The sequence below is a fragment of the Molossus molossus genome, unplaced genomic scaffold, assembly GCF_014108415.1.
Source record: "Molossus molossus isolate mMolMol1 unplaced genomic scaffold, mMolMol1.p scaffold_m16_p_4, whole genome shotgun sequence".
In the NCBI taxonomy this organism is placed as follows: Eukaryota; Metazoa; Chordata; class Mammalia; order Chiroptera; family Molossidae; genus Molossus; species Molossus molossus.
In genome coordinates, this window is record NW_023425377.1 from 128,369,482 (window position 1) to 128,395,592 (window position 26,111).

At 53.3% G+C, this 26,111-nt stretch overlaps 1 protein-coding gene across 1 annotated transcript in view; it reads right to left on the minus strand.

Moving 5' to 3' along the window:
- ANK2 (ankyrin 2) overlaps window positions 1-26,111 on the minus strand; it is a 304,698-nt gene that overhangs the window by 242,631 nt on the left and 35,956 nt on the right. The window contains exon 2 of the mRNA XM_036241837.1: window positions 15,106-15,166. Coding sequence (XP_036097730.1) covers window positions 15,106-15,135 — 30 coding nt within the window. The 5' untranslated portion in view covers window positions 15,136-15,166. The remainder of the gene's footprint in view (window positions 1-15,105; window positions 15,167-26,111) is intronic.

The following is a 26,111-nucleotide window of genomic DNA, read 5'->3' on the forward strand; positions in this document are numbered from 1 at the left end:
GCAGATCATATATTTTTAAACAACAATTCTAAAATTAGTATGTTGATTACAGAAAATTAGGGGAAAAGAGAAAATAAATGTATATAATATTCTATATAATACAACCATAGCGATTAAAAAGAAAACAATGACATGTATGCCTGACGTGTTCTACATTCTAAAGTATGATTTTATTTCATCTTTACAACAACCCCCTGAAATAGGTCCTCTCATATCCCCTCCTTTAAAATAAAGAAACTGAGGCACAGAAAAATTCTACCAATATTTCCATGTGTAGCTTTCCATTTTATATAGTTTTCTTTTTGACCAAACTAGGCGACGACAGTTTGTGCTCTTTTCCAATGTGCTTTAATATGTTCTTGTTTAATAGGCTTTCCACTCAGCAAGAGAACACGCCCATTTCCCACACTATTAGCTATTCTCCTGCACATGATTTCAAGGGTCTTCTCTAAAATGAAGAACACAACACCTCACAGACGCATTGAGTAACTCTCATGGAAAAGCAGCCGACTCCACCGGCAATTCTCAGAACACGTTTGTCCAACCTTCAGAAATGCTTGAATCTCACAGGCGACAGCAGGGGTGGGGGGAGCCCGGGGCCCAGGGCTTGGAGGGCCTCACTGGGGACTCAGCGCGAAGACAGATAATGCCTCCGGGACCCATCGACTGCGTCCCGCTGCCGGGGCTGAAACTGCTGCTGTCCGTGCGAAACAGCAAACCAAAGGAATGTTCGGAGACAGCCCGTGGATTCCTGCAGTTCTGGCTGCTTCGTGTGAAACGTGACGCGGAGCCGGCGGTGTAGCCACGACCCAGGCTCTGTGCTGAGCAAAGTCCTGTGACGGTGTCGCCACTGAGCAGTGTCCCAGCGCGGACCCAGCGGACGGCCTCCGCGGGCCCGGGTCTCTGTGGCCCCTGGTGTTCGGGGGCCTCTGGGCACGCTCATGACATCACTTCGCGATAGGAGTGGACGGAGAGCGATCGGCTGTCGGTGATTTTGACAAGACACCCCGTGTCCCCTCAGACAGAGCCCCCCTCTTGTCTGTGTGCTCCCAGGTAGGGTCAGCCCCACACACACTTCTGCGTGATGAGGTGACTTCTCCAGCTTAGTTCTGGGTGTGCAGGAGCATGTAAGAATGACTCGTCAGGGGAGTCTGTATCTTGCACCCCCCTATCATTTTCTTAATGGCAAGATAAAGAAATTAGGCAGAAACTGGCCTGGTACCAGGCCGAGGACGTTGCTAGGGAGAAATGCCTGTAATTGTGTTTCTCTGGCCGCTAATGAGATCCCAGCAAATTACTCAGGAAGCGAGATGACTGGGCGAACCCCGACAACCTGGGGCACCTCTTGTCCCCCGGCATTCTAAGGGTCTGTGTAAACAACTGACATGCAGCTATAAATGTGTCACAAAAACTAACACGCCCTTAGCAAAGCTAAGAAGTACCCTTTAAACACAATCTAGGGAACACCCAAAGGAATTCTTTTCAGTAGGAAAACACCTACTGTTCATTGTTCATTATTAAAAGCGTATCATAGAAGTTGAGACAACTCTGGGTTTTGCATCAAATTTTGCTCCTTATAATAATAGGTAGGATTTTATAGGGCAGCGAGCTTCCCTGCATACGGGTGAGAAGTCTCCGTATACGGGGCGGGGGGCAGGGGCACCGCAGTCTGGGAACAGGTGGTTGGGGGACAGGAGACGGAGGGAGTGTTTTCATGGTGTCTTTTTTGTACTTCTTGAATTTTGAGTCCTTTTAATGAATATCCAATTTTGAAATAGAATTTATAAGTGCTCCCTGGTGATTTTTAAAATTCAGTCCCTCCTGCCCTGGCCAGTTTGGCTCAGCGGTTAGAGCGTCGACCTGTGGTCCAGAGAGACCCGGGTTCGGTTCCTGCTAAGGGCACGCACCTCGGTTGCAGTTTGTCCCCGGCCCCGGTTTGGGTTGTGTGGGCGGCAGCCACTCGATGTGTCTCTCTCACATCGATGTTTCTCTCTCTCTCTTCCTCCCTCTCTCCCTCCTGCTCTACCTGAACCAGATGCAAAAATGTCCTCAGGTGAGGATAGAAAACAAACAAACAAAAAATTCAGTCTGTCCTGAATTTGACTGGCTATTTACCAAAAAAAAAAATTTAACAAACCAGCTTTACTTTACTTTAGTTTTAGAGAACATTTGTTTTAATTTCCACCAAATATTCGCCAAGTCACTTTACCATAGGAGCTAAGCCAGAACCACACAAAACAAATACAACTGGCTTCATATATGACCTACAGAAAACTCCCAGCAAAAGAAAATACATGAGTAAAATTTTTCATTTAAAAATAAGTCCACTTTTTTTTTTCTTAATCCTCACCTGAGGACATTGTTCCATTTTTTTTTTTATTATTCAGATAGAGCAGGAGGGAGAGAGAGGAAGAATAAGAGAGAGAAACATTGACGTGAAAGGGACACATCGAGTGGCTGCCACCCGCACGACCAACCAGGGCCAGGGACAAACTGCAACCGAGGTACGTGTCCTTAGCGGGAACCGAACCCGGGTCTCTCCGGACTGCAGGCCGATGCTCTAACCGCTGAGCCACACCCACCAGGGCAAAATAAGTCAACTTCAACGATGGGTCATTTGGTAAATACGTCCTGAGTCCTTGCCATGTGCCATGTGGCCGGGGTTTGGGGGACAGAGTGGGGAACAGAACAGAAAACCTTCGGAGCTGCATTCAGTGAGCTGCTCCCCGACGGGGGGCTGACAGGCCCTGGCAACTGGAGGTGGGGACCCCTGCAGGCGCCCCCGTTGCTTGTGTTCTGTTTCCCGGTGTGCACCTCTCCTGTCTTAGCGCTGCTGTCTGGGGAAACTCCACCAGGTGGCGCTGTCTCATCGACTAAAATAAAAGGCCACTTTCCCTGTTTCCATGGGAACACTCTCTTGGTTTCCTTGGGTTTTGTTTTTTAACTTGCTTTCTCCGTGACCAAAACACAACTTGAAATATGCCGTTTTGAGGAACACAAAAAACACAAACAGAGGAGAGGAGCGAAGAGCCTGAGCCGGTTGAAGCCTCCCTTCTAACAGCAAAGAGAAGGTCCCAGCTGCCCAGAGCCGGCAGGCGGGAGCCGGAGGACGGTGTGGAGAAAGAAATGCAGAGAGTGGTGGGCTGAGGGGACAGGGTCTGGGGTGCAGGGGGCTGAGCGGACAGGGGCTGGGGTGCAGGGGGCTGAGGGGACAGGGTCTGGGGTGCAGGGGCCTGAGGGGACAGGGTCTGGGGTGCAGGGGGCTGAGGGAACAGGGCCTGAGGTGCAGGGGGGCTGATGGAACGAGGTTTGGGGTGTGGAGGGCTGAGGGGACAGGGTGTGGGGTGCAGGGGACTGAGGGGATGGGAGCCTGGGGTACAGGGGCACAGGGGATGGGGTCTGGGGTGCAAGGGTGTGCTCCAGCCTGGCTTGGCTCATCTGTCACCATCGTGAGGTGAGCCGTCAGAGACAACCCACCCACCGAGTCACCACCAACCTCGGTTTCACATTAGAAAATACAAAGAGTAACTTATTCTTTGTGGGGTTAAGAATAGTGATACCTTTCGTCTCATGTTCTCAGTTCCTCTGGCTGAGCTAATAACCGATTCACAGACAGATCAGCAGGGAAAATAGTTCAATACGTGAGCACGGGGAACGCAGTGGACAAAGTACGTCCGGGAAACTTCCAAGCCAGGAGCCAACACGGGGACATGAGACCCTGGACAAAGGGCAGGGAGGCCACGGGCACTGGGTCTCAGAGGGCTCACCCCACAGGCCACGCACGAGAGGCAGAGTGCGTGCTTCCCGAACACGCTCCCCAGCACCGGGCCTGCGGGACCAGGGCACAGGGACTCTCCAGGGAGTGGCGGTGAGGAACACAGCTGTTCCCGCCTGAGCTCCAGCTGACCAGACCTCGGAACGCCCTGACCGCAGAGAGCAGGAGCTCGGACACGTGGTCTGTCTGCGCAGGGCTGGCCCCGTGGCTGCTCCGGCCGCAAAGCTGTCCGCGACCCTGCCAAACAAGTTAACTCTCCTTGGAAAGTTACCAGTTCTTTGTACTGGGAACACGCGATATTCTTCTTTTTATTTTTAATCCTCACCTGAGGACATTTTTTGCATTTATCTTCAGACAGAGCAGGAGGGAGAGAGAGAAACATGGATGTGAGAGAGACACATCGACTGGTTGCCACCCACACGACCCCAACAGGGGCCGGGAATGTACTGCAACCGAGGTACGTGCCCTTAGCAGGAACCGAACCCGGGTCTCTCTGGTCCGCGGGCCAACGCTCTAACCGCTGAGCCAAACCAGCCAGGGCTTCTGTCTTTTTAAATACGAATCTTCGGTGCCTATGTCCCATCAAGCAGCAATGCCCGACTTTTCGGGGTCACCATAAGCCTTCATGTTGGGTTTCGTACATCCCCGAACACAGGTTTTCACTAACTTTGTTGTGGAAAATGTGCAGCGCCCAGTGAGCGACTGGACAGTCCAGGGTGGGGGGGACTGTGCACGGGAGACACCTGATGGGATTAGGGTTCTCCAGTCAAGGTGTCAGGACCCACCCCGGTTACCTCCAGGGAAACAAGCCTATGGAACTTGGGGAAGACAGCCTTTACCTGGACCCTAACTGCGTGGTGTGCAGTCGACCTGTCACTAACTTGCGACGCCGTGTGGCGTGCCGAGTGCTGTGGACGTCTGTGCTCCGGCGAACGGGAACACTGTCCGTCGGCAGGAAAACGACTGCAGACGTGAGCGCCACTCGGTGGAGACCTCCCCCAGACTCTCCGCCCCTGCCGCCGGCCGGGCCGGGCTCCCGGAGTCCGCTGGGGCCTGGAGCGGGGAGCTCAGGGTTCTGCGGGGGCCAGACAATCCCCCTCGTCCTGAGTCACAGTCTCCAGCCCGGACAGAGGGTCCTCCCAGCTCCTGCCGGGGAGCCCAGGGGAGCAGCCCTGTGCCAGCCTCACCCCAGGGGTCCCCGGGATTGTCTTCAGGGTTAGGAAGGGGAAGGTTTCCCAGGGGACAGCACGCTTGGCCAGCTCGGTGCTGTGTTAATCCAACAGCTGCACAGGAAGGCGGTGGTGACGGAGGAACCCAAACGGGACCAGCAGGGGTCCCAGCGAGCCCGCGGCCCAGCGGCCCTCCCACCAGCCCTGCTCCCTGCTGCCCTGAGCCGGAAGCACTCCCCAGAACAGTCCAGGGACCGAGTCGCCTGTGGATCCCTGTTACCCAGATGTGGGGACGTACCGAGGACGCCCGACAGACAGAGGCGGCTTTGACCCAGGAAAGGGGCCAGTGACATCGGACTGGTCGGCCCACACCAGCCACCTGCCAGGCTCAGCCGCACGGCTGCTGCTTCGCCCTGGGCCTCAGCGAAGACCTCCGGGCGGCACGTGAACAGCTGGAACCGCCTGACAGCCTGGAGGCTGAGCGTCCACGCCGAGTGAGGCCTCTGTCCTCTCCCTGGGCCCTCGCGGGGCCGCCCCTCCGAGTACGTCTGTCCCAGTCTGCCCGTAAGGACGCCAGTCACGTTGGATCAGAACCCGTCCCGGTGCCCTCATTTTAACTGGGTTACTTCTTCCAAGACCCCGTCTCCACAGAGTCACATTCTGAGGCCCCGGAGGGTGGGGCTGCAACATGAATTTGGAGTGGAGATCATTCAGGCCATGACGATTAGTGCCAGAAAGGATATTTGAAGAGAAGTGTGTTTTCGCGGTTGCCGATGGAAACATCTCCCCGCACGGGTTCTGAGGACATGAGCACATCACCTCCCTACGTAGAACATTTCCTATCGTATCAGCTCAGGCCCTTCCTATCCACTGTACTTACTCCAGAAGCTAGTTCTAAAACAGCAGCACCTGCTGGAGTCTGAAGCCCACTGCATTATTCTTTTCTCTATTATTCTTAAATGCGATGATAATCATTATTATTATTTTTTGTTGCTAATCCTCACCTGAGGATATTTTTTCCTTTGATTTTTAGAGAAAGTCGAAGGGAGGGAGGGAGGAAGGGAGAGAGAGAAACATCGATTGGTTGCCTCCCATATGTGCCCAGACCGGGGATCAAACCCCAGACCCTTCAGCGTTAGGGCTGACGCGCTAACCCCTGGACCACACTGGCCAGGGCAACAATCAGTATTTTTAAACTTAATAAATATCTTGCCATGGATGAATCTACGCTTTGGCAAATTTTTTTTCTGGCATTTTCAAACGTATACACAGCAATTTCTTTTTTGATTTTTTAATCAAAATGAGCCAACAAGAGTATTAGAAAGTCAGAAAACGCTTATAAACTTTACCGGCTGACGATTCTCTTTGCCACCGTGATTCACAGTAGCACGGAGTCGGTCAGCTTTACGAAATGCGGTTTCTGATGATGCAAGAGAAAGGTTCACCGTGAGAAGTTCATGGTTGAACAGAGGGACTCGAGGTGAGTATCTGGGTGGAACACCCCCCGTGGAAGACCTGCCCGTGTCTGTGCGTGTGGATGAAATACCTGAGAGCACATTGGACACATTTTTATCCTAAACTTTTAAATGAATAAGCAGAGCATTTTTCATGTCATGAAAATTTCTTTGAAAACTACTTTTCAATGGCTGCATAATATTCCATTTTGTGGCTGTACCAGGTTTGTCAGCAAGTTCCTTATCATGACAGACGCCGTCTCGGCTGTTTTTCACTAGGGCCATTGTCACGGCAGTAGGCCGCCCCTGAAGCTGGCTCCTCACCGCAGTCAGAATGTGCGCGTGCCGTCCACGGGACGGGTCGTCCAGGGACACGCGGGTCACGTTCTCGAGATGGTGCACGAAATCTAAGACGCCCTTGATAAAATGTCGGTGCGCACGCACCTTTTTAATTTCAGAATCCCCTTGACACCAGGTTACAGAAGTGCCTTCTGGGTCGTGAACACAGCGGGGAGACCACAGAAGTTCCCACGTGGAAGAGGCATTATTCCCAAAACTGCGCTGAATTCCAGGGATCATTTCCTTTTGGTTTGAATCAAATTCCAAGAATTTGGGCGTTTCATTCTATCGCTTTCCAAACCCTCCGTCCCTCTCGGCTCCAATACCCCAAGCTCAGCGACGGCCAGCGACGCCACTCACAGCGTCAGGCACGAGACTGCTCAGTGTTCACACTCCCGGTTCCTGTTTAGTTCAGCTTCAGCACGTGGCCCTTTGGGTATTGAACACGGACAGTCTGCGTTTCGGGCAGTCACGGCGTGTTCGGCTTCATTTCGAATTCACATCTGCCAAAGCAGCCTTTTTTTTCTTTCAAAAACATCTAGTGTATGTTATTTTCCCCCCAGCTTCATGTATTAGTTGAGCTTGTGATTTGATGGGGTTCTATTAGCTCATTTAAAACAACATAGTAACAATCAGCTCAACAACCAGACTGGCTCCCAAGAAACTGCCACTCGAATCGACTACGTTCTCCTGGGATGCGGGTTTTTAACAGGGGGGGGCATGTTCTCTCTCGTGTCTGTGTTAAGCCATTGGGTATCCCATAATGCCCCAGCTGTAACCGCACTTTTCTACAGAATGTGAAAATCAAGGATTTACATGTCAAATAAATCAGTTCTCTCTACTGTTTTATATGATTTCATTTTTATAGAATACTTCAACATGTGTACTTTTTAATTTAAAACACTTGGTCAAGTAACTTGAAATTGCTATAGTAACGTGTTCTTCAAGACCACATCACCACCAATTCACATACATTCACGCAAATGCGACAGGCAGACTCTGCGTCAATACCGATGGATACAGAACATATATGCCAACACTCCCCAGGAAACCTCCGGCGACATCGTATGTGTTCTCTGCCGCGTGTTTTTCTGTGATGTCAGACGGGGTCCGTCGCCTACGACACACACTCAGAAACCGGCGGCACTGATTTCACAGATGAAACCACCACAGCAAGAAAAACAAGAAATGCTGACATCGATTTTTTTTTTTACTTGAAAGGCAATGGCAAATTATAAACAAGTCTTCAAATTTTAAAGCCTGCGGCCGGGGCTGCTGTTAATTATGATCAATTACTTAGGGAGTACAAACAGGTCCTCAAGACTTTTTTGAAAAAATGCTAATACAGGTTTGTCTTTTGACATCTTTCAAATGTTGCTTCTGAAATCTCGTAGCAGTTCACGGTCTTCCGAATATGACCTCTTCTAAGCTACAGAAGCCAGAAGGTAATTAGTTCCTCTGGAGTTTCCGTGTTTGCCTGATTGGGTAGAAATCTGCACATTCGCAATTCTGCCAAGTTCCACCCATTTTGCTGGAGAATTCCCAGTGCTTTGGATTTTTGCCAAAACGCTGCGCTGGGTTGTTGAAAGTTTCCTTTTATCCTTGAACAGAGTTTCTTCTCTCTGGGGTGGCGGCCGGGACCCCTTTGCAGACTCGAGGTTCAGATGTGCAGTGAGACCCACCTTTGCCTCCGGTGAGCTTTACCACAGAGGACACGCCGGGCCCTCCTACCGTATTTACTGTGCCTACCGTATTTACCATTAGTCTCTGTGGTGCTGAGAAAGCGTTTCTGGGATGGGCGCTTCCTGCAAGGTCTGCATGGTCTGGGAGCTCAGAGCACTTCCGAGGGTGTAAGCATTTCACAGTGTTTGCTCTGCTCCACTGAGCAGCCCCAGCTGATGAGGCAGAACGGGGGGCCGTGCACGCTGGGAAGGCCAGTCTCTCCTGTCCGGCCTCCTGTCCGGCCTCCTGCCCGGGTGCCGCCTGCGGTCCTCATGGTGCACCCCCAGGCATGTGGACTCGGACACGGGATTGGTGTCATTCAAAATTTTAAACACTAATGATTTTTGACACAAATCATTAACACAAATGCTACTGTTGTGCCCTGGCTAATTATATGACCAGCCCAGAAACCGTAAGAATTACTAGCATGCCTAGAATTGCAAGGACTTCACACACATTGAAAGGTAGAGTTGTGGGAGAGGGACTCACGTTCTCTTTGAAAAAGTCAGCCGTCAGCTCACTGAGGTCTCGTCACTCGACCAGACTCGGGTCCTTACCACGCGGTGTCTGCTGATGCCGCAGGGACACCTGCTGTGGGGGGAGCCCTTCCCCACAATGCTGTTCTTTTCTTGCAGAAAAATTAATAGTGCTTTCTGTTGGATTTATTGGGGTGACGCTGGTTAATGCAATGACACCGGTTTCAGGTACACAACCTACGTCACCTGCACAGTGCGCTGCGTGCTCACCACCCCAGGTCAAGTCTGCATCCGTGACCATCCATCCCCTTACCGCCCCCCCAGCGGTCGCCACACTGCTGTCCAGGAGTCGCATCTCCTCCGTTTGTAGTGAGAGGAGAGAGGGGTTTCCACGCCGGTTGTGAGCAGCTTTAAGCCAGAACAGAACAGGAAATACGATGAGACAATGAAGCCTGTTTCTCTGCGGCCACGAGAGCCGCACGCGAGGCCCAGCTGCCGCCCAAGGACACCTCTGTCCCTGTGGTGACGGAGGCTGGGACGCTCCCATCTGGATCGGAGGTTCGTGACACGTGAATGGATTGAGCTGAACAACTCTGTCCTGTTGTTTCCTATCACTGTTCCCGACTACATGTATGTGTTCTTCCCGAACACACGGAGCTTGAGAGAGTTAGTTACCTACATTCACGCAAGCGGGGTTCTGGTTGGTCAGAACAAAGGGTCGGAATTCCGTCACTGTAGGAACTGTCTTGAATGTTACCTTTGATTTACACAAGAAGATAAGAAAATGGCCCTGGCCGGTTTGGCTCAGCGGTTGGAGCGTCGGCCTGTGGTCCAGAGAGACCCGGGTTCGGTTCCCGCTAAGGGCACGTACCTCGGTTGCAGTTTGTCCCCGGCCCTGGTTGGCCGTGTGGGTGGCAGCCACTCGATGTGTCCCTTTCACGTCAATGTTTCTCTCTCTCTCTCTTTCCTCTCTCTTTAAAAAACCAATAAAAGCCCTGGCCGGTTTGGCTCAGCGGTTAGAGCATCGGCCTGTGGTCCAGAGAGACCCGGGTTCGGTTCCCGCTAAGGGCATGTACCTCGGTTGCAGTTTGTCCCCGGCCCTGGTTGGTCGTGCGGGTGGCAGCCACTCGATGTGTCCCTTTCACATCGATGTTTCTCTCTCTCTCTCTTCCTCTCTCTCCCTCCCGCTCTATCTGAACAAAAATGGAAAAATGTCCTCGGGTGAGGATAAAAAAAAAAAAAAAAAAAAAAAAAAAAAAAACCAATAAAAACATGTTTTAAAATAAATATATAAGATACTTTCAATAACCAATTCTATTTCCTAACATCTGAAAAGTTTAATCTTCGCTCTTTTCTCCTGGTCGCCCCACTCAGTTAGACAAGCCTTGAAACAAAGTTTTAAAAACTCAGGACTGAACTGCCTGTCTGGCTCACAGGACGTCAGAACAATACCCCACGGACCAGTAGAGCAGCCAGAGGTCTCAATTACATTCAGGGATGTTCACCTGAGCGGACGATGTCAGAACAGAACCCAGAACTCGGCTCCTTCTTCGTCCTCGGGAAGCGAATCCTCAGATGAAAGGACACGGTGTCCCCATCAGTGGGCCCCCCAGGGAGTCCTCAGCCGCCAGAGCCCCCCCACCCTCCCTCGAAAAGCTTAGGCGGCAGAAGCCCCGAGGCCCGAGCCCGGCGGAGACGCGTCCGGTCAGCAGGCACTCAGAGGGGCGTGTGTGCAGGACGTGAGAAGCCCAGGCCCGCAGGGGATCCTCCGCCACGCGTAATGCCAGCTCGCTGTTGGGCTGGCCACCCCAGGGCCACCTGGTCGTAAGTGGAGGGATCTGGACCTCAGCGCCGGCTCCATCACATGTGCTGTGAGCCTCCGTCTCTCAGAGAGGACATGAGCTCCTACAGCCACCTCACCGGGCGCTTGACCATGAAATGACGCAAGCACACCGATTGGTGTGGGCACCCGCATTCACACTGTCCAGCCGGCTGGACTTCACAAGCCTCTCAGCAAGGTCTGCGCCCCCCCTTCGGCCTCTGGCGAACGCCCCGTCCACGGCCGTGCTCTCGTGTCCAGCAAGGCTGCTGTTTTCTTGGAAACGTTCGATTTCGTGTCTGCAGATTCCGCCGCCCTGAGCAGTCAGCAGCCGAAGGAAGGGTCCGTCCGGCTCCCCGCAGTCGGGCAGTCACACCCTGGCTGTGGGCCCAGGCCCACCTCTGAGGACACGGACGAGCCCACTTGCATCGTGGCCTCCTGACCCGCAGTGTCCATGGCACGGTGCCCCGCCCCCCACACCAGACGTGCGCCGGCCGGGCTCCTGCGGAGCCGCTTCTGCCAAATCAGCCTGGACGGGCACCAGTCCGGCAGCAAACCAGCAACACTTCGGGGCAAAGTCGGCACTAAGCGGCCTTCTTCATCACAGAGAGAAGATTCGCTTCAAAACCAGAGGATTTTCTTAACAACTCTAGACTTTGATGAAACTCGGTGTCGCTGCGATGACATTATCAGTGTCCACGAGGTTCAGTGGCGACGTCTCGGGGGGCCCACCCCGTGCCCCTGGAGCCAGACAGGTCTCTTCATCTTTGTTCACACCTCGCCTTACTTTTCAAATGGTTGTGCGGCTAAGACATTGGAAAGTTCCCAAACGGCTCCCTTCAGTCTGAGGAAGAGCTCTCTGCCCTCAAGTCCATACTCTTCAAAACCGAAACGGGACTAGAATTGAGTCTCCGGGTCAGGGGCATGTTAACGTACTTGTCACTCAGAGTCAGCAAGCGTGCTCGTCGCCCGGTCTGCTCATGGCGCCGGCCGGACCTGCGGGGGAGCCGGCGGCCCGAGGCTGTGTGAGCTCCGGCCTCGGTGCCGGCAGCTGGCTCTCGGGCGGCAAACAGGACGGACGTCCGGGAGGTGACAGCACCTCCTCTGCAAGGTGTCCTCACCCTTTGCCATTAAAATGCTGTCGCCACAGACACACTCAAAACCAGCACCTGAGAAAGTGGGCGTCTCTCTTGTCATTTCCATCAAAGCAGAGTCTCCGGTTTCTGACCCCAGAAAGGAACATCCACACACGCAAAGTGCACGCTCACACCCAGCGAGGAAGGACCACAGCGACGTGAACATCCTCGAACAGGTTCTAGTTCCGTTCCAGGGAGGGGCAGGTATCCAGTGCGTTTGAGCACATCTGTCCACCAGCTAAGGGTCGTGATTGACAGCTGACGGGGTTGTCAGCAGACTGCGGGCTGAGGCCCCTCGCCAGACCCAGGGGTGTGAGCACATGCCTTTCCCACTCACCCGGCCAGCTCGGGCTACGGACACCGCCCTTGGGAACCTCCGCCCCCACCCGCTCCCTGCCTCACACCTGTCCCCTGCCTCACACCTGTCCCCTGTCTCACACCTGTCCCCTGGCCTCACACCTGTCCCCTGGCCTCACACCTGTCCCCTATCTCACACCTGTCCCCTATCTCACACCTGTCCCCCGCCTCACACCTGTGCCCTGCTCACCCTGTCTCCTGGCCTCACCCCTGTCCCTGTCTCACATCTTCCCCTGTCTCACACTGTCTCCTTGTTCACACCTTTCCCCTTCTCACCCTGTCCCCGTGCCTCACACTGTCCCCTGTCTCACATCTTTCCCCTGTCTCACACTGTCGCCTCCTCACACTTCCCCTGTCTCCCACCTGTTCCCTGCCTCACACCTGTCCCCTGTCTCACACCTGTCCCCCGCCTCACACCTGTCCCCCGCCTCACCCTGTCCCCTGTCTACATCTTCCCCGGCCTCACCCTGTCCCCTGCCTCCACCGGTCGCCGCCTCACACCTGTCCCCGTCTCACACCTGTCCCCTGCCTCACACCTGTCCCCTGGCCTCACACCTGTCCCCTGCCTCACACCGGTCCCCTGGCCTCCCATGGCCCCTGTCTCACACCTGTCCCCGGCCTCACACCTGTCCCCTGGCCTAGACACCTTCCCTGTCCTCACACTCTGTCCCCGGCCTCACACCTGTCGCCCGGGCCCACCGTCCCCCGCCCTCACCCTGTCCCCCGCCGCACACTGGCTCCTGCTCACACCTGTCCCCGGCTCACACCTGTCCCCCGCCTCCCACCTGTCCCCGGCCTCACACCTGTCCCCTGCCTCACACCTGTCCCCGGCCTCACACCTGTCCCCGGCCTCACACCTGTCCCCAGCCTCACCACCGTCCCCCGCCTCACACCGTACCCCTGCCTCACACCTGTCCCCCGTCTCACACCTGTCCCCTGGCCTCACACCTGTCCCCTGTCTCACACCTGTCCCCTATCTCACACCTGTCCCCTGCCTCACACCTGTCCCCTGCCTCACACCTGTCTCCTGCCTCACACCTGTCCCCCGTCTCACACCTGTCCCCCGCCTCACACCTGTCCCCTGCCTCACACCTGTCCCCTGCCTCACACCTGTCCCCTATCTCACACCTGTCCCCTGCCTCACACCTGTCCCCTGTCTCACACCCTCACCACCTGGCCACACACTGTGCACAGAGGACACAGAAGTCGGTGCTGACACCCCTGCGTCCCCGCCAGGCCTCTAGGCCACTTTGTGTCTGCGGACTCCTGTCGGTGCCTCAGGGACCCTGAGGGGTGTCCCCTGCCAGGTCCTCCTGCTGACGGCCCCTCCCTCTCAGCCCAGACCCTCCGTCTCCTCCCTCTGCTGCTCCATCCGCCTCTGAACATGTTCAGGACTCTCTCCCAACGGCCATGCAGCTCCCCACTTCTGTCCACTCTCACCCTCAGACCGAACTTTCCAAGGACACTTTGTGCCGACCGCACCCTCACCTCCTGGTTCTTCCTCCCACCAGCGCCTTCCCGCCCCTCTGAACACCGGGCGCGGTCCTGCCCCTCGTCACACGGCCAACCTGACGGAGGCATCTCCTTGGCTCTGCTGTCTCAGTTCCCGAGAGACGCGCGTCCCCAGATCCGCCACTAATCTTTCCCCTGAGCTGCTAAGGCTTGTGGCCCGCTGCGGATTTGGCGCTGGCCCTGGGCACCTCGCCAGGCCCTGCGCTGCAGGGCATCGCGTTGTAACACGTTAATGTAACAGGACACGATGACATCTGCCCGACCCGAAAACAGCCCTAGTCAACTAGTGTCCTGGCGCCAGTATGAATAAAATTAACTAATTCTCACTTAATACCAGAAGAATGGCCACAACGTGGAGAAATGTTATGCTAATTAAAGGACCATCATTAGAAGGGTATAAACTCTTTGGTGTCAAAGGATCATACCAACTACTTCTCGAACCTCTCCTCAAATTCACCCGGCACCTGCCCTGGGGTCCAGAAGGTCCTTGAGGAAATTTCTAAGCAGAATTAGAAATGTGTAGGAATTTTGAGCCCAGGTTGAGCTGATTTCTCCTCTTCCAATGTCCTCGTGTGTCTTCTGTTCACTGGGGTGGACGGGCCCTCGGGTCCGAGCGCCTCACGGTTCCCGCACCCCCAGCGCCACGGGTGCCTGCGTGGTCAACACGTGGATGGCGGCACACGGCTCATCTAACGCCGCACAAGGAAAGTGTCTCCCTGTCATCAGACGCGGTGGTTTCCACAGTAGTTAAAAGATTTCTTCCAGACAAGAAAGATCCTTCCAGACAAGATTCATGACGTTTTAAAAAACCGGATTCCCACAAACCACATGTGTGGCTGCTCTCCGGGTCTAAGGGTGTCGGTGCTCTTACTCCTGAGAGTGATGCTCCCTCCCTCCCTCCCCTGACGGAGAAGTTGTGTTACACACATAGAATCAGGAGAGTTCTCCACACCGCACCATCTGTTTCATTATCTAGAGTCAACGTGCAACACTGACGAGCTTACAGTAACCAACGTCGTGAGTAACTCTGAGGTGGGGTTTTGGTCACAGAGAACAAATCACAAGCCCTTAGAGAGAACAGACAAGGGTACCCTGTGCCTGCCCACCTGTGCCTGCCCACCTGTGTCTGCCCACGCCCACAAATGCTGACATAATGTCCTAGACACGGGAAGAAAACCACCACAGTGCTCATAACTATTCTTACAGCTGTGACATCTTCACATCTTCACACCTGTCTACACACCAAGAAAATAAACCTGTTTTTACCAAAACAATGCTTAGTTACTTTCCAACCTGTGCCTTGTCACAGGAGTCCTGTCACAGTGACAGTAAAACACAGAAAGTACCTTTTGCAACATGGTTGTCATCTGAGACATCAGCTCTTCATGTCCCCATTCAGTTACTTACCTAAAACAAAGAAAAAAAAGACACGTAAGTTGGAAATCACTTCACCTTAGCATTAGCAACAGTTTTCACCTTCTTACTAAAAATGGGTTTTGAGTAGGCACAGATAAATTACTTTTAAAAATTGTCACTGGTATAAATGCAAAAGAGTAAAACAAAAAATATTTAAATATTTTAAGAGCTCAGAAAAGTAGGCAAAACAGAGTAGGTGAAAAGATAGGAAAACAGTCCATATAAGAGGAACAGATTAGAGAAATTATGAACATGTCCATCTGATCACAAGGAACTTGGAGCACTTGGGTCGAGATGGTCAAGGTCATGCACATAAGATGGAATCCACAGCTCGTACGTGAGCGGCGTCTTTACTGGTTCAAGTTCATGCCTAACAGCATCAGCCAACACCTGGGCTGGTGCTCCGGTCACGTTCCAAATGAAAGTTCACATGATCTATAATCTATGGCAAAACTTTACTGTTGCCCTGGCCGGTGTGCCTCAGCGGTTAGAGCGTCAGCCGGCGGACCAAAGAGTCACGGGTTTGATTCCGGTCAAGGGCATGTGCCTCAGCTGCAGTTCAGTCCCCGGCCCTGGTGGGGGCGTGTGGGAGGCAGCCAGTCGGTGCGTCTCTCTCACATCAATGTTTCTCTCTCCCGCCCTCCTTCCCTCCCACTCTACCTGAAGATAAATGGGAAAATATCCTAAGGTGAGGATTTAAAAAACAACAACAAAAACAACTTTATTGTTAAAACCTGACAAAACAGTAGAAGAATTTTAGGAAGAACAAAAATCGCTCTATTCCACTATCTAAACTCAACACTGATTTTTTTAAACTCATGTTCTTTCTCCTTTAAACCTATAAATAGCAACATGCATCCATTCAAACAGGCAAATGCAAACCTCACTTGAATGTGAATATATACTCCTCGGACTTAGCAAACACCCTGCAAATACAAAATATTGCATCTCTTCTTTACTTGTGTGACAGAATTACTCTCCACCGACTGCCCAGCGTCCGGGCCCTTGACGGTCAGCAAATCTGTGCCCGAGCTGACCTCACGCTCACGCAGCCGGGTCCCTCCGACGCTGTCAGTAATCGTGCAAGTCGGCGTTAGGTACGGGCCCCCTCACCCTCTGCCCTCACTGTTGCTGGTGTGCGTGTGTCCGTCTGTCTGGCAGCACACAGCCTCCCCGCCCCCTTTTCCAGGATACGCTTCCAGCCCCGCCTGCGACTTATCCGGCTGCAGCTCAGCATCAGTTTGTTGAGTTTCAGTCACTCAAGTCCGACCAGACCGCCTGAGAGCCCGTCCAGTCTACCGACAGAGGGTGACAGCCAGCTCTTCCCAGTCCTCCCTTCTCCCCCAGGAAGTCGCCGTTTCCTCGAGCCCACGCCCCCATGTCACTCCCTTCCGGCCGCCGCAGGGCCGTCCCTCTCGTCCCCTCTGACACGCTCTGACACGTCAGGCCCCGCACCTCCGGTCTGCGCTCTTTCTCCTTGGACAGTTCACACGTGTCTGCGTTTCTCCGACCATGCGACGGTTTTGAAGCGACAACAAACCATCTAAAGACTCAGCGCCCTGTCCGGCTCCTCCCGACTGCAGCGTCCTGCCTCCCGGTACGGGTTTCGGCGCCCGCAGTTCCCTTGACAGCAGCAGATTAGACGGCGCTTTCTTGCCAAAGTCCTGTGACATCCGATCCCACTTCACGAAACGGGCGTCACCCTGCCTCACAAGGTGTCATTTTCATGAGCTGTGACTTGGCCTCTGGTACAATGAAGCCGAACAAAATGTTTCCGTGTCATTTTCTTACTCTGCCAGGCAGATTACAGCTGTAACCGGCATTAACTGACGCTCCAGCCGCGCGTGGTCAGGAGAACAAGGACTCGGATGCGGCAGGCTGGGGGCGCCCCGAGGGCCTGGAGCCCCTACACCCGGCCCCGTCCAGTTACAGCAGAACCTGACGGTGCCGCCTTGTGTGATCTGGACGGCTGGGCGCTGTTCCTGCCTCTCCGAGCTGAGCCTTCCGTCCGAGGCCCTGGGGCAGCAACCCCAGCACCGCCCAGGGGCCCCCAGGCCTCCCATCAGAAATTCTGGGGGTGGCCCAGGCATAGTGCTTTAGCAAGCCTTCCCACGACCGAGACAAGGGACAGTTGAGGCGCCCTGTGCAGCGAAATGGTTCCGCTTCCACGTCCCCCACAGACTGTGCTGGACTGCGGGCCCAGGCACCACCACCGCAGACTCGGGGGGCTCAGCGCTCCCAGCGACGGGCCTCTGGCACCCTGTGCTCTGTGCCCACAGCTTCTCTCCCCGCCTTATCTTTTTTAAAAAAATTTTATTGATTTTTTTTTTAAGAGAGAGAGGAAAGGGGACGAAGGGAGAAAGAGAGAGAAACATTGATTTGTTAACTTACTGACGCATTCACTGGTTGCTTCCTGTGTGCGCCCTGGCCGGGGATCGAACCTGCAACCTTGGCGTTTGGGGACAACACTCTCACCAGCTGAGCTACCGGCCAGGGCCTCACTGTCGTGTTCACATTTACATACACTCTCCAGGAGCGACGGACTCTATCAACAGGTCTTCAGACACCGGAATCACAGGAAGCAGTCACAGGCCCTCGCCGGTGTGCGTGACCCTGGGGCGCGGCTGGGTAGTGCTTTTCCTCTGCGCCCAGACCCGTCAGAAAGGACGACACTGAGTGTTCGGAAGCGTTTCCCTGGAGAAGCCCCATCACCTTGAGAGGGAGCCTGGCCTCCAGGGATCAGAGCAGGGACAGCCCCAGGCCGACAGGCAGGGGTGTCAGAATATCCACTGGCCCAGCTGCCCTCCAGCCCGCACCCAGTGGACGCACTGACCCCGCACCACGGGGCTGAGCCGACGGGGTCATCAGCGCGGCCACAGAGCGTCAGTGGGGCGCGTACCGCCGGTTCACCCGACCCCCCGTCCTGTGACTGCCACCTCAGGAATTGAAACTGGGCGCCCAGAGCCAAGCCCGCAAGTGAACCCCCCTGGGGCTATTGGGAGCGTCCCTTCTCCACCTGGGCCCACAGCTCCGAGGCCCAGGAGGCAGCTTCAGTGTCGACTCGGCCGAGCCCAGGCCTGACGGGGTCAGGAATGGACACCTGCCGCGGAAACGGAGCCCCGCCCCCCACGCAGAGGGGTGCTTCTCCGCCTGTTACTAGATGCCCCGGTGGACTCAGGGTGACATCCGCTCAAGCAGACGACCACGCGCCCTCCGACGTACACCTCGCTCCCTACGCGGCACAGACACCGCCTGGCACACCCAATGGGCACGCAGGCCTGCTGAGCCCGGGTCCGAACAAAGCGGGTTTGACACAGCCGGGGACGTGGCATTAGGTTTTGGGTATTGAATTATGTCAAAGTGGGAAATACCAAAACCTGGCACAGGAGACGCATGAAACTAATTAGCAAACTGATGATGGTCTTCGGGGCTGATTGGAAGCATCAAGTTTTATATATTTGAAAACTTTCTGGAGAGGAAAAATGGCGACGGAGTGAACGGAAGCTCCACAGACCGTCTCCCAGAACCAAACTGGAATTACAACTATAACACAGAAAAATCGACGGGAAAGACCAACAGAAAAGCAGCTTGGAGGACCATATAACGAGGGACACTGACTCCATCCCGGTAGGCTTGCGAAGGCGCGAGACGGGGGCTGGGAGCCCACGGTCAGAGCTCGGCAGCGGCCTCAGCTGGGAGCGGCGCCCGCGGGTTACACTCCCAGGCGGCTCCACAGCGCAGCCGGGACAGAGGCTGAAACAGCCACAGCCACTCACCTTGGGCTCCGGCAGAGGGAGGGCAGACTGGACTGGAGCTGTGGGGGACACTCGGGATCTGGAGGGCGCTCAGAGCTTTGGCTCAGTGCAGCCACGCAGGACGGTGGCCACATTGCTCCTTCCCAGGGCTCTGAGAGAGGCAGCAGCCCCTCCCTCGGAGATCCAACCCCACCCTGTGGGCCATTGAAGTGCTAATTGAGGCTCACTAACGACCAGCATCTGCCCCACCCTCGGGAAATCCCCTTGTGCTAAGCACCAGAGGGAGCTTTTCAATCAACTGACAACCCAAAACTCATCAAGTAACCTCGACTGCTAGCCTCCAGGCAAAAAGCTAGAGGATAACAGTACATTTCCTGGGCTGGCAACTTTAACCAGGAAAGTAAGACTTGACAATGGTGTTCAACGTGGGTCCTCCCTCGCTCATCTAAACACAGGAGAGGGAGCCACAAACAGCAGAACACCAACACCCACAGGGAGAACTTGACAGGCTCCAAAGCCCACAGTGATAGCCAAAATGGTGAAACACAGAAACAGAAGCCAAATGAAAGAGCAAGACACCTCCACCGAAGATGAGATCAATGTGGAGCAGTTAGGCATGTTAACAGAGCTAGAATTCAGAGCCATGATCTTGAGGAAGCTGAACAGCATGAGTAAGGACATAGAGACACTGAAAATAAGCCAATTGGAAATTAAAAACCAACAAGAAGAGATAAAAAATGACATATCAGAAATGAAAAGCACATTGGAAGGTTTAAAAAGCAGAGTAGAGGAAGCTGAGGACTGGATCAGTGAATTAGAAGACAGGGTAGAAAAAATCAACCAATCAGAAAAACAAAAGGAAAAAACTATTAAAAAACAGGAAGACAGCTTAAGAGAACTATGGGACAACTGGAAACGTAATAATATTCGCATCATAGGAGTCCCCGAAGAAGAAGAAAATGAGCAAGGGATAGAGAATATATTAAAAAAAATAGTGACAGAAAACTTCCCTAATTTGGTGAAGGAAGAAGGCATTCAAATTCAAGAAGCACAGAGAGTCCCAAGTAAGATGAACCCAAACAGGCCCACACCAAGACACCTACAAAGGGAACCCCATAAGGCTCTCAGCTGACTTCTCACAAGAAACACTACAGGCCAGAAGAGAATGGCATGAAGTAATCAAAGTCATGAAAAACAAGAATCTGAATCCAAGACTACTCTACCCAGCAAGGCTATCATTCAAAATAGCAAAGTCATGAAAAACAAGAATCTGAATCCAAGACTACTCTACCCAGCAAGGCTATCATTCAAAATAGAAGATCAAATAAAGAGCTTCCCAGATAAAAAAAAAAAAGGCTAAGGGACATCAGCCTGCGGTCCGGAGAGACCCGGGTTCGGTTCCCACTAAGGGCATGTACCTCGGTTGCAGTTTGTCCCCGGCCCTGGTTGGTCGTGTGGGTGGCAACCACTCGATCTGTCCCTTCACATCGATGTTTCTCTCTGTCTCTTCCTCTCTCTCCCTCCCGCTCTGCCTGAACAAAAAATGCAAAAATGTCCTCGGGTGAGGATAAAAAAAAAAAAAGAAAAAGAAATAGAGGAAGATATAAAAAAGTGGAAGCACATACCCTGTTCATGGATTGGAAGAATTAACATCATTAATATGTCCATATTACCCAAAGCAATCTATAGATTCAATGCAATCCCCATCAAAATACCAACGACATATTTCATAGAACTAGAACAAATATTTCAAAAGTTCATATGGAACTAAAAAAGTCCCCGAATAACCACAGCAATCCTGAAAAAAAAGAACAAAGTAGGTGGGATCACAATACCACATATCAGGTTATACTACAAAGCAACTGTAACCAAAACAGCCTGGTACTGGCACAAGAACAGGCATATAGACCAGTGGAACAGAACTGAAAACCCAGAAATGGACCCAAGGCAATACGCTCAATTAATATTTGACAAAGGTGGCAAGAGCATACAGTGGAGTAAAGACAGCCTCTTTAATAAATGGTGTTGGGAAAATTGGACAGCTACATGCAAAAAAAATGAAACTAGACCATCAACTTACACCATACACAAAAATAAACTCAAAATGGATAAAAGACTTAAATGTGACCTGTGAATCCATAAAAATTCTAGAAGAAAATGTAGGCAACAAAATTTTGGACATCATACGGAGCAGAATTTTCACTGATACATCACCTAAGGCAACAGAAATAAAGGAGAAAATGAACACATGGGACTACATCAAACTAAAAAGCTTCTGCACAGCAAAAGAAACAATCATCAAAATGGAAAGGCAACCCACTGTATGGGAGAACATCATTACCAATGATGTATCCGATAAGGGCTTAATTTCCAATATATATAGAGTGCTCATACAACTCCACAAAAGGAAGACAAAGAACCCAATTAAAAAATGGGCAGAGGAGCTGAATAGACACCTCTCCAAACAGGACATACAAATGGCCAAGAGACATATGAAGAAATGCTCATCATCACTAATCATCAGAGAGATGCAAATTAAAACAACAATGAGGTATCACCTCACACCTGTCAGAATGGCCGCCATCAACAAATCATCAAACAACAAGTGTTGGCGAGGGTGTGGAGAAAAGGGGACTCTAGTACACTGCTGGTGGGAATGCAGACTGGTGCAGCCGCTGTGGAAAACAATATGGTCTTACCTCAAAAAATTAAAATTTGAACTTCCATTTGACCCAGTGATCCCACTGCTGGGAATATACCCCAAGAAGCCTGAAACACCAATCAGGAAGAATATATGTACCCCTATGTTCATAGCAGCACTATTTACAATAGCTAAGATCTGGAAACAGCCCAAGTGTCCATCAGTAGACGACGAATGGATAAAAAAGCTGTGGTACATATACACAATGGAGTACTATGCAGGGGTAAGAAAGATCTCTTACCCTTTGAGACAACATGGAGGTACCTGGAGAGTATTATCCTAAGTGAAATAAGCCAAGCAGAAAAAGACAAATACCACATGATCTCACTTATATACGGAATATAATGAACATAACAGTCTGAGGAATAGGGTAGACCCAGAGACATGGAAGTAGGGCACAGACTGACATCCCTCAGAAGAGGGGGTGGGGGGTGGGAAGAGATAAACCACAGAACTTATATGCAGGTATGCATGACCAATGGACATGGACAACTAAGCCGGGGATGGGGCGGAGGTGGGGTGGGGTGGGGGGGTGCCAATGGGGTAAAAAGGTAAAATATCTGTAACAAAAAAATAAATAAAAATTTCATAAAAAAAAATTAAATATTTTTTTAAGTAAAAAAAAAAAAAGAATTATTATTTTGGAAGGCCAAAAAAAAGGAAACAATGTTTCATTAATAAATTTCCATTACATACTTTATAAAATTAAAAAAAAAAAAAAAAAGTTTTATATATTTGAAAACGTTCATCAAAGATTTGTGAAGCCTCATGAGATGTGGGCAGTAACACAAGCACCACGGTCTCACTCTCTGCACAGGGGTCTGTGCGCTTTCCCTCGGCCACACGGAGCCCGTTCCTGGCTCGTTCCCCAAGTCGCTGCCCACAGGACACTGTTTTCAAGCTGCCGTTGTTCGTATTTTAACTTGGAATTCGCACTCGGGGAGAAGGACCTGGGCTACGTCTTCCCTGGCATGTTTTAAACACAGGAGTCGTGCGTCGCTCTCAAGTTCGGGCCACATTTGGGGGGAGTGTTGGGCAGGTTTTCAAAGTCACTGAACCATCTGAAGCGGCTGGTTTGGGTCAGAAGTGTTGCTTAGGTTCTTCCAGGGTTCGCCTCACTTGTCTGAAAAGCAGACAGGCCGGACCCGCCGGCATCCTGGGAGAACTGTGACCTCACGTCGCATTCGAGGGATGTTTAATCCTGAAACGATGGGAGTGATAACGTCCTGCCCCTCCGGGAGGAACCCACCGGGTCTTCACCAGAAAGTTCACAAATCGGGTGGAATAATCCCGATCTCCACCCGTGGACGGAAATTCCTTTTGTAAGCCCCTCCCCAAATCCCCAAATGATGACCTTTTCTTCTCAATTGAAGGAATCTTTTCCCCCCTCAGAAAACACCCTCGGGGGCCCCGCGTCCCGACACCGTGCTGATGTCAGTGCGTGGATTAGGCTCACGCACCGCGCGCGCCCTCGGTGCTGTTACAGGCGAACGGACGTGACAGCCCGTCCTAGTGGCTCCGCTCCGGTCACAGCGAACAGTCCCAGGAGGAAATAGGCTACGAGGAGCAGGACGACTGCACGGCCCGGGGTCAGGCCCGCACGCGAGGCTCCGTGTCCGCGCATCGCCGTCGGAGCAGCCTCGGGCAGCCGCGAGGAGAGGCACGTCCTCTGTTCCTTAGCCCGGCCAGGACCAGGGACCCTGGGCCTTTCCACCGACACTCGTGAAGGCCGAGGAAACATGAAGCGTCTGTCGTTCTGGGGTTCAGCCTGCAACCTCCCCCACCGTGACGGTGGCCCTGATGTGGCCCTGAGAGGAGAAGCCACAGCCACGGCCAGGAGTCGCCCCCTGTCCTCTCGTTCCCCTCGGGAGAGGTCACCCCAGAACAGCCAGGGGCCAGGGAGCACTGGGGGGTGACGTAACCCAGGGGAACATCACCCCGAAGGACGCGGGGACCGGGGTGGTGATGTAACCCAGGGGAACATCACCCTGAAGGACGCGGGGACCTTTGAGCATCTGCATCTGACTTGGAGGCAGTCGCGGGGCTACAGCCGCCCCGAGGACAGGCGGGGCCAGAGGCCTCCCGACGTGGATCGTCTCCCTGAAAGGAGAGTCCCGCGGACACCTTGTCCGTAAAGGCTGGAGCCCTCCGTGCCGCCGGGCCCATTTCCCAGAGACTGGGCCGTGCAGCGCTCACGCCTGAACCCGCAGCCTCTGCCCACCTGGCACACAGGACACGCTCGGTGAGAGTTCAGGGAAGAAGAGCCGCCGTCCTGGTCACGGGACGTCCTGGTCACGGGACGTTCTGAATCCACCGTCACAGAACTCGGAGTGGAGGAGTCACCGGGCACGGTGGGCCCTGCCCTGGCTGTAGGCCAGACGGGTCCTGTGTGTGACACTGAGGGATCCACCCCAGGGTCTCCATCGCGAAGGGGAGGAGCGTGTGCAAGCCCAGCGTGTGCAAGAACAGAGGACCTTGCGTCCGCACCTTCACCACGACACGTTCGCCGCAAACCCTGTGGCCGCACAGCTCTGGCCGCCGGGCAGCCCTGCTGGGGACAGTGGTTTCGGTTCCCCGTGGACGAGCCCTCACGGCGCCCCAGGGCCGTGTGTGCCCTGGGCCCCCAGGCCCTCACAGTGAGCCGCACGGCCTGGGGACCGCGGGCGCCACAGCTGCGTGAGAAGCGGCGGCCACAGGGGCACGAAGGAGCCGTCCTGTCGCTGGAAACACGTTCCTCTCGAAACGAGGACAGAGGACCTTGTAGCCAAACGAAAGCATGACGTCGAACAAGCAAAAAACAAGCAAAAAACGAACGACTTTGAAGAGTGTTTTTGTCATAAACTTTTTAAATTCTGTTATTAATTTCCCATGTTCAGTTTGGTCCTGTTTCATGCCCCCCCCCCCTTTATTGGTTGTTATTTTCTCTCTCACGGCACAGTCGCCTCAGGGCAGGAACCTGAGGACGTGAACGCCACCCGGAGCCTGATGACGGTTCCCTGAGGTTCTTTACAGCAGTGAAGGCTGAAGCTGCGTCATCGTCCGCGTTCACAGCCGTGCCCGCCCTGCAGGTGTGGTCACCTTTCCAAGCCGCTTACAGACTCCATCCTGCGAAGTGGCACCGTCCTCATTCGATCCCTGAGAAACCGACATTCACGTTCCTGGGCGCAGTCCCAAGACTGCAGACTGTCTGCAGGGAACGGAGTTCATGGGTCACAGAGACTGACGCTCCTGCCGCGCCAGACCTACTTCTCGCAAGGTGCCCGGGGGGAAGAGGAAGAGGGGTCTCAACATGTGAGCAGCCACGAGATCGCATTAGCTGGGCTCCCCAAGCCGGTGCAAGCGCTGGTTTCGACTTCCAAACCTCTCCCACCGCCTGGCTTCACGGCATAGAGATGAGCCAGCTGCTCGCGGGAGGTGTGTTCACTTCAGTCAAAGACGAGATAGATGTCTGCCCTGGTCAGTTGTTCAGGTGGTCAGAGCATCGGCCTTCAGAACAAGGGTCTTGGGCTCAATTCTGGTCAAGGGCACGAACCTGGGCGACAGGTTCCATCCCTGGCCCCGGTCGGGGTTGTGCAGGAGGCAACCAGTCCATGTCTCTCTCTCACATCAATGTTTCTCTCTCTCTCTTCCTCCCTCCCTCCCTTCCACTCTCTCTTAAAAAAAAAAAAAAAAAAATCAATGGAAAAGAATCCACAACAAAAAAAAAATTTCTTTTTTAAAGAAATAAATTTAAAACAGCGCTTCACACACCAAAAAAATCCCCACCCCACAGACCGCGGCAGGCCCAAGGCATTGAAGGACGAGGGCTCGCGCGCCCCGCTCCCTGTTGTGGGTGCCAGTGCCCCTTGAACCCCAACGGCTCCGGCAGTGACATCCCTCCGGCAGCTCCCCTGGGGCCTCGCGACACCCCTAACCGCTGGGACCCAAGCTCAGCTCCTGCCAGGGACCCACTGAAACAGAAGCCCCCTGGCTCAAGGCGTCGTCACCACTAAAGAAAGCAGCCCGGTGGCTTCCGTTGCTCGTACTAATTTTGTAAAGTAGAAATAACCGGTCATTTTTAAAAAGAAAAAAATCTGGGACCCAGTCCCCAAAAGAGAGGGTGGGGACAAAAGGAAATGTATAAGAAATATAACATGATAGCAGAAAATCTGGACGTTAAAGTAAAGGTGAGGTGAGTGTCCCCTGCCATCTCCTGGGCTCCGCTCCCCGAAGAGGCAGGGTGGCCGTGGGGGGCACACAGCCGGTCTGGAGGGCCCCGTGGTAGGACATCACCCGGCATCCTGCACCCCAGAGGCAAAAGGGGGCGATACTGCCCCAAGAGAGGATCCCTGGTGAGTGACATGCGGGAGAACCGGCACTGGGGGATTCTCCTGAGGAAACCTTCACACATCGAGATTTCGAGGCGACGAGAAACGTTTATGGGGGGATGAGAAACTGCAATCCACAGTTTCGGAACACCCTTGACGTCAGCCAGTTGATG